We start from the raw sequence: 9,134 nt of genomic DNA, 5'->3' as shown, positions 1-9,134 counted from the left end.
TTAGAACATGGTCTCTTAGAAAATGGTGCCTAATTTCTTTATGTTTCATTCTAGAATGTTGTATAGGGTTTTTGGATAGATTTATGGCACTAGTATTATCACACCTAATAGGTATGCGATCAAGAAGGATACCATAGTCAGATAATTGATGCTTCATCCATAAAATCTGTGCACAACAACTGCCGGCAGAGATATATTCCGCTTCAGCAGTGGATAAAGCAACACTGTTTTGTTTCTTACTATGCCATTTTTATCTAATTTATTTCTAAAAACCCATTTTGTTCCTATGACAGGATAATTTTCAGGTTTTTCTACATAACTATAAAATAAAAAAAAAATATTAATGAAAATCAAATATTTAAGGAGTAAACAAGCACCAAAAACTCATTCAAAAGTTAACAAAAATCATCAAAGTAATCAATCAAAGATCATCAAAGTAATCAATCAAAGACAAGTGACCTGTTGGTATCATTTGATATTACTTGTTGGGCTTATTGATCAAGTGGCCTTTGTTTGTTGAATAAACTTTGATGTATGCCATGTGTTTGGAGAAATTGTTATCAATGTATCGCTTTTGCTCTTCTCCGTTTTCATAGTCTTTCATCATGATACCCAGATTTATGATTTTATTTTTCTGAATCACTTGAAGAATTTTTTTTTTATTTTCTTCCCAAGTGATCTATGCTTTCTTTTCTTTCTTTTCTTTGAGATTCCTCTTGTCGAATTTTTCAATTCTTCTTTCAAAGACAAGATAATCGGATATCATGTGCCAAGGTTGATTACTTTCATAGCATGATGGGGCTAAGGAGGAGTCTTCTTCTTTCTTCTTTGTATTGATGTTTGATTTTCTTTTATTTCTTTTGTTTCTCAGAAATTTATTGAACCTTTTCACAAAGAGTCTGAAATCATCATCTTCTTCTTCTGTTTCAGTCAAGTCCTCTTTGTCACTTTCTTCTTGAATAAAAGATGATGAGGCTCTGAATGCTATTCTTTTTCTCTTTATATCATTCTCTTCATGTTTATGGAGTCTCATAAGTTCCATTTCATGTTCTTGAAGTTTTCCAAAGAGAGTGGCAAGAGACATATTAGTGGGATCTCTTGATTCTGCAATTGCTGTTACTTTTGGTTGCCATTGCTTGCTTAAACATCTCAACACTTTGCTAATAAGATCTTCATTAGGAAATATTGTTCCCAATGATGCAAGATGATTAACTATATGAGTAAATCTCTTTTGCATATCTTCTATGGTCTCATATTGAAACATTTTGAACAATTCATATTCATGTGTGAGAGTGTTTATTCTAGATCTCTTGACATCAGTTGTGCCTTCATAGGTTACTTGCAATGTATCCCACATTTCTTTTGCATTTTTACAATTTGAGACTCTAAAAAATTCATCCATGCCTAATGCAGAAGTGATTATATTTTTGGCCTTTAAATTGTATTGAACCTTTCTTCTTTCATCATCATTCCATTCTTCTCTTGGTTTTTCTATAGTTGCATTTCCCACTACCTTTGTAGGAATAAAAGGACCAACTTCAATGGCTTCCCATATATTTAAATCTATGGCTTCAATAAGGATCTGCATTCGGGTTTTCCAATAGTGATAACCCTCGCCATTGAACATAAGAGGCCTATTAATAGAATTTCCCTCAAGAAATGGAAAGTTGGATGAGGCCATATCTATTCTTGAAGTTTTTAAACTTTATACAAGAATCCCGCTCTGATACCACTTGTTGGACAAATGGCCTCAGTTATCTTAAGAAGGGGGGTTGAATTAAGATAACAAGAACTATTCCCCAATTTAAAATTTCGCTCTCTCTTTTTAGATTAACAATGCACCCTTAACATGAATTACTCAAAAGACAATTCAGAATAAACTTCTTTAAAGGCAAAAGATAAATAATAATAAATAAATGAGATAAGGGAAGAGAGAAATGCAAACTCAATTTATACTGGTTCAGCCACTTTTTGTGCCTACGTCCAGTCCTCAAGCAACCCACTTGAGATTTTCCACTCTCTTTGTAAAATCCTTTACAAAGTCTGAATCACACAGGGACAACCCTTCCCTTGTGTTTAGGAATCCTTTACAACAAGAGACCCTCGGTCTCTTAACCCCTTTTCAGAAGTAAAAAGAAAAGAAGAAGAAATCTCTCTTGAAAGAGACAGATTGTACAATGAAGATCAATCACAATTCCTTATTTGAATATGCAAGTGTTTGACCAAGGAATTCTTTGAGAGGATAAGACATTTCAATTTAGAAAAACTCTCTTAATCTTTTGAGAGGATAAAACTTTTTGGGCAATCAAAAACTCTCTCTTGATTCATGTTTCCAAGTCACATATAAATAGACCTTTGATGGCCATTCATAAACCATTTGAATAGATGTGACTCTTGAAAGTTATTTTCTGAAAATCTCCTCTGGTAATCGATTACAATAATTGTGTAATCGATTACAGGCTTTAATATTTGAATTAAAACGTTTATTAACTGCTGGTAATCGATTACCAATATGGTGTAATCGATTACACAGTCTAAAATTTGAATTCAAATATTTAGTAACTGTTGTAAACCATTTTTGGCCACTGGTAATCGATTACATCCTCTGGTAATCGATTACCAGAGAGTAAATCTCTTGAAAAACACTTTTTAACTCAAATTACTTGGCCAAACCTTTGCTAAATCAATTAGGAATTCCCTTCTAAAAATACTAGTGATCATCTTGATGTTGTGGCTTGTATTCTTGAATCATTTGCATCAAATCGTCATGATCATCATCAAAACATCAAAGTCATTTGCTTCTACATATGTATTTCAAAGTTTTATTTCAGAGATGATAGTCTTATTTTCACGAAAAAGGCTTTAATTTTTTTTTTTTTAAATCGCAATACAAGTCACTTTCTTATGATATTAGTGTTGACATGTTAGTTTAGAAAATAATATAAAGTCATCTAAAAATATAAAATAAGGAATTTAGTGAAGTTTAATTTTAAGATAAAAACATGTTTAACTCAGTTTTTTATTTTATTTTTTTGAATTATTTAAATAATAAAGAAATTGACATTAAAAAATCTAATACGTTAAGGAAAGCTTTAAGTATACTTTTTTTATTTGGTTTGATGAATTCTTAAAAGAAATTAATTGAAACAAATGACGATTAACTTCAACTGAAAGTCAAGAAAAATGGTCAAAAAGGAAAACTTACGCTATTTATTTGAGAAAAGCGTTAACCCGAAATTTGTATGGACCAAAACTGCTATGCCCAAAATACAATAAATGATAGGGAAAATGCATTTTTTTTATATATATATAATGACATTGGTGCAAACTAACTTCTTTTTTATGATTAATTTTTATTAAAAAATGATGTGGATTGACCACTTTATTAATACTCAAATTGAAAACATTACTTAAGGACATGAAATTTAGTTCAACTTCAACCAACAATATGTTGCAGCAGGGATAATGCATTTGTATCTTAAATAACCATTTTATATCATTTCAAAGCTGGTATTCAGGAAGAGTTAATTTTACTTTTAATTCCGTACTACATGTTAGTTAATCTGTAAGGAACTTAATATCTTTGAACTAAAATTTTGGATGTCTTTTAAATAAATATTAAAAAAATTATACTAGAAAAGCATTAACTCGTTAATTAGGTTCACTTCACTCAACTTGCATTAATTAGGATTAAGTATGACTTTGAAATACCAAACATCTTATATAAAGCATATTTAATTCTTATACTTTATTTGCTAATTGATTTTACTTTTCATAAATTTAATTCTATTGAACTCTCATAGTATTTCAAATGTTTTTTTACGGAAGCATTTCAAATGTTAAAATTATAATTAACAAAAAATAAGATGCAATAGGTATAACAATTGATTGCACTTCGAGTACAATCATGTTTTATGAAAAATACGTATAAAAAAGTTTAAATTTTATCTTTTTTTTAAATCGTGTCAACTGTCCTAACCGACTCCTTTCATAAATTTATTAAACTTTAATGAATTAACAATGCAACTCATTTCATTAAAAAATATATTTCATCACGATAATTAATAATTTTTTAAGTTGGATGCATTATTTTTTAAAGGCATAACACAAAATACAAAGAGATTCAATTCAAGTGAAAACGTGTTAGTTACAATTAACAAGTTAATACTATTTAAGTAAACGACGGTGGTTTTTTTAATTAAACTTGGTGTTATCCCACTAAAGAGTAGTAGTAGTGGTATTGAACTTAAATCACATAAAAACCCAAAACCAAAAATAAATAATAAATAAATAGCGAAAAAGAACAAGTTGGGGGAGACAAAGGGTACGGTGAGACCGACACGCGCAGTGTACTTACGACTTCTTCATATGGGCAAAAAGCACTAACACTCACATTCACACCACATTGTAAAAAAAAAAAAAAAACAAAAGTGGGTTGGGTACTACAAACAATACCGTGATTATCATTCATCATTCATTATTCATTCTGGGCGCAGGAACAAAACAGAATCAGTGAATAGTGAAGAGTGTGGAATTGGATCAGATCCGTTATAGAGAGATGTCACGGGGGAGATCTGATTCGGGAGGGTGGTTGAGGGGCTGTTTGGTGGTGTTTGCAGTGGTCTCAGCGTTGGGTGTGTGTGGGCCTGCTCTCTATTGGCGATTCAAAAACGCAATCACTCTTCGCAATTCCCACAGCAGCAAACTCTCTTGCCCTCCCTGCCTCTGTGATTGCCCTCCCCCTCTCTCGCTCTTCCAACTCGCTCCTGGTAACAACAACTATCTCCTTCTCCTTTTCCTTTCGATTCTTTTTTTTTTTTTTGTTTTTTTATCCGCATGAATCAAACATAGTTACCAAGAGGTTTACAATAACTTACGCACGCCCACACTGCTCAACCAATCGAATTAGTCCTCCTTGTCTGTCTAACCTATAATAACAATCTTCGTGTCTGAGTTATTGATAGTTATCGGTCTTGAGCATACGTATTTATTCCCAACTATTATTGTCACTGAAAAATAAATATAATAATAAAATTAACAGACGCCATTTCTTTGCGTGATTGTGTCGCTGGGCTTAAAACTGATTCGTTTCTTTTGTGTGTGTGCAGGGTTGGCCAATCTCTCTATCTCAGGTTAGAGTTTCTCTCCTCTCTGTTGGATTTGAATATAAGTTTTTTATTTTATTAGTATGTTTACTCTGCCTGATTATGTGTTTTTATGATGAGATCAGTGAGGGTAACTCTTGTTCTGTATCATCGTATTTTGTGATTTCTTGTGAGGTATTAATGACGGCCTGTGAGCACTGCAAGCTAAGAAGAAATAAAACTCGAATAGTAAGATGAAGCTAAAGAACATGAACAATTGCTAATAGCTGACTATTTGGAGCATGAACAAGTTAGATCAGCTAGGTACTCCAAAATTGGAAAAATATTGTTGTCCTACACACATATCCAATACCGAAGCACATACAGTAAGCCTAGATAGATACATATGGCTCCCACCGACATTTCTAACAAAACTAACAAACTAACATTTGTCCGATAAAAAAAAAGATACATATGGCTTTGATACCACACATTTGGCTTATCAAACAAACATACAATATATTGTTATTGAACCCCAAATCTTCTTTTACTATTTCTTAGTTCTTACGTTTCATTTTCATAGCAAAATGAGAAAGGGATAGAGCTCGCTTGTCTTGTACATCTTTTTTGGGTTTCTCTCACACATCATCATACCTCTTCTAGTTTTGGGTCTTGCACTTTGTGTACTTTTTTGTCTTGCAATATCACCAATCTCGCATGCCCTCTAGAATCACAGATCACATCTATTAGCATCCTCTTCACTGACCATTGAACAAATCACGTATATTTGTAGTTGTTCACATTCTCTTCACTCGATTGAAGTATAATCTCCTTCCTCTGTCTCATCCATTTTGCAGCATTTTTTTTATATATAAGCAGTGGCATCTAAGCCATATTATATCTTGAATTTTGAAGAATCTTCTCTATTCCTGTATCTTTGTTGTATCGTACAACATACCTGTACTAAGTTTTTTGGGTTCTTAGCTAGACCTTTATGCCATGTGATTTGATCTCTTGATTTCAGTTCAGGTGTAACTTTTTTCTTTTGCTAATTAGTTCTCTATCAGTTTAGATGATTAGAGACTTATAGGTTAAATTAAAATTTTAATACCTAAAGATTTTTTTTTTCTTTTTCAATCAGTCCTCAGTCCTCACACTTACAAATTTGTTCAAAATAATCCCCATGAACACTTTCTGTTATAACACTGTCAGTTGCCTAACCTAGTAGGCATTTCTTTGTCTAGTATGTGCTTCTTCTTGTTTAGATTTTCTTATTATCTTGAAAAGGCCACTAGGTGCTCCTTTCACCAGTATGTGCTCCATTTTTTATTTAGTCGGTGTTCCTTTAGATGCTCTCTCTCTCACTCTCTTGTGGTAAAATGTCCAATATGGACTATATTGGCAGTGGGGACTATTTTCAAAACATTTGCAAGTGTGAGTGGGACAACTGATTTGAAAAGGATCAATTAAACTAAGGTACCCCAGTGCCACAGGAACAGGCTCCTTGCTTTGTGAAGGTATGGGGAATGTAATTGTATGCGGCATTTCTCTTGTATATGCAAAGAGGTTGTCTCCGGATATAAGTCCATGACCAACCGGTTACCAAGGTGCAACTTTACTGTTGTGCTAGGGCTTGCCCTCTGTGAAAGTCAAATAAAAAAACTAAAAAAAGGATATGGTGACTAAATGAAAATGAGTAAAAACTATCAGCACTAACATTTTAATTTAATCAAATATATATATATATATATATATATATATATATATATATATATATATATATATATATTTACTATAGTACTGTATGTATACTGTTAAAGGTGAAATAAGTAGTAGAGGTGCCATTTGCTTTGACCATGAGGAAATCTAAATCTGCGTCATCTCAGATTTCTTATTTTGTAATTAGTGTCATGAACATAAGAGTATGCCAGCCATTAATCAAGTTCTTGACATTGTCATGCTCAAATTTGTTGCTAACTTTGCTACTGATAACTTCCTAGTGCATGTGAATAAAATCATTTATGCTGATAAACAGATTGTGGAAGTAATGACCCGGATCTGAAGGAGGAGATGGAGAAGCAGTTTGTGGACCTTCTCAGTGAGGAGTTGAAGTTGCAAGAGTCTGTTACTGAAGCAAACACCCGGCACATGAACATAACTTTGGCTGAAGCAAAAAGAGTGGCTTCTCAGTACCAGAGAGAGGCAGATAAATGCATTGCTGCAACTGAAACATGCGAGCAGGCAAGAGAACGTGCTCAGGCCATACTTACCAAGGAGAAAAAGATGACTTTGGTGTGGGAGAAACGAGCTCGTCAAATGGGTTGGGAAGGAGAATAACTGCATAAGTTTTGTTATTTATATTCTTTATGGCTATAATCATGATCGTGGTTTTATACAAGTATACAAGCAAAATGCTTGAGTTGTCAAATTTAGGTTAAAGTTGATATCCTTACTGTCTAACTGTATCCCTTATATGCTAGTATCAAACAATTTTTACATCTTATGATACCAATGCATACGCTTGCACCATTAGTCTGTTATCACGGCTCAGTCTCATGGGCGCTTAAAACCCATGTTCATGGACTTGATTATATTTATACACTATATTTAGCTCTGTTTTCAAATCGATTTCTCTCTCTCCCTTTGTATTTTGGACCATCACTTACAGTTCCAAGTACAAAGGGTTAGATTCTGGAGATTTTACCGGCTGAGTGCAGCGTGCTCCTAACATATGTTCAATGACCACATGGTTTATTTTATTTTAGAGTAAATTATACTAATCATCCTTTCTTGTTTTATGAAATTATACAAACTCTTTCTGTTTTAGTAACATTTACAGTAACTTTATTGTAGGGAAGCACATATAATATTTTTAAAACAATTAGGGTGAGTTTGATTCGTTAAAAAATAAGGGACTAGATAAAAATATTTGTCCAACGTTTGATTTAAAAAGTGATAAAAGGACGGTATAAAATAAAGAATTATGTACTGAACAAATACCTAAAAACTTGTAACTAATTAAACCTCCATATGACTTTTTGTTTAGTGTCTAACAAAAGTAAAAATACAATATTATTCCTATTTTCTGACTTTTTATTATCCCACACTTTTTTTCCATATGTGCCTCCTTCTCTAAACCTCCGCTCTTTTCGCTCTTTCTTCCCCTTTTCTTCCCTTTTGTTTTTTCATTCTTTCTTTCTTCTTTCTATTGGTTTGTTTCACTTCATCTCGTCGATGGGCACCTTGGCCGTCGGGGAGGACTGTATGGACTGCTATTGTTTCTTTTTTGCTCATTATTTCTTTCTTTTCATTGTTAAATTGTTCTCATCGTCATCTTCCTCCTTCTCGCTATGTTTTCCTTTTCTTAGGGTCAACTCCGGCGAGGTCGCGTTGCGTCATCGCCATCGTCGTGACCTTGTGAAGGCCTCGTCCTGCCAGGCCCTGTGCTCGGTGGCATTAGGGGACACGCCTCCTCTGTGAAAGTGTCTCTCCTTTGTTGCACCTCAAGGTATTGTTAATGCACCTAGGGTTTTCCAACCCATTCCTTTACTTGCAGGTTGGGCTGGGTCGCTCTGATCTAGTTCCAACCCTAGCCCAAAAAATAAATAAAAACAAAAAAAGAAGAATTGAAATGGGCAGGAAAGGCGAGCTTGGTCTGAATTAAAATAAATACTGCTAGTTTGAATTGTTTTTTAATTTATGATATGATACTTATAAGATATAGTTAAAAATATATCAACATAATTAATAAATTATAATTTTTTTTATAACAATAATTCTAAAATAATGCTTTAAAATATGTCAAAATATTAATAAATTCTAAATATTAGTAAAGCAAGATAATAAATTTGATGTTAAATAATAAAATAATAAACTATGCTAACCAAACAATAACTCTAGACTGTTGATTAATGTATAAAAAGTTTCAAAACCTTGTTCCATATTTTTGCCTAGTGCAAACCAAACATTACACAATACAAAGGGTATTATAGTAAAATTCATATTATTTTGTCTAGTATATAAGCACATCATACAAGATACAACAAAATT

At 32.8% G+C, this 9,134-nt stretch overlaps 1 protein-coding gene across 1 annotated transcript; it reads left to right on the top strand.

The window, feature by feature from the left end:
- The first annotated feature begins 4,404 nt into the window (after positions 1–4,404).
- LOC100527407 (uncharacterized) lies at positions 4,405–7,779 on the top strand. The gene is made up of 3 exons (NM_001248710.2): positions 4,405–4,769; positions 5,109–5,132; positions 7,120–7,779. Exons 1-3 carry the CDS (start codon positions 4,559–4,561, stop codon positions 7,419–7,421), a joined length of 537 nt encoding a protein of 178 aa, NP_001235639.1. The 5' UTR covers positions 4,405–4,558; the 3' UTR covers positions 7,422–7,779.
- The last annotated feature ends 1,355 nt before the right edge of the window (positions 7,780–9,134 follow it).

Source organism: Glycine max, chromosome 15, assembly GCF_000004515.6.
Source record: "Glycine max cultivar Williams 82 chromosome 15, Glycine_max_v4.0, whole genome shotgun sequence".
Classification (NCBI taxonomy): Eukaryota; Viridiplantae; Streptophyta; class Magnoliopsida; order Fabales; family Fabaceae; genus Glycine; species Glycine max.
The sequence above is the reverse complement of the archived record's forward strand: the minus strand, read 5'-3'. Positions and strand labels throughout refer to the sequence as shown.

What these genes read in the sequence shown, in the direction of transcription:
- LOC100527407 (NM_001248710.2), top strand. Translation starts at nt 4,559, where the DNA reads ATGTCACGGGGGAGATCTGATTCGGGAGGGTGGTTGAGGGGCTGTTTG. An exon ending in GCTCTTCCAACTCGCTCCTG is followed by an intron (nt 4,770 to 5,108) that starts GTAACAACAACT and finishes GTGTGTGTGCAG; the next exon opens with GGTTGGCCAATCTCTCTATC. An exon ending in GGCCAATCTCTCTATCTCAG is followed by an intron (nt 5,133 to 7,119) that starts GTTAGAGTTTCT and finishes GCTGATAAACAG; the next exon opens with ATTGTGGAAGTAATGACCCG.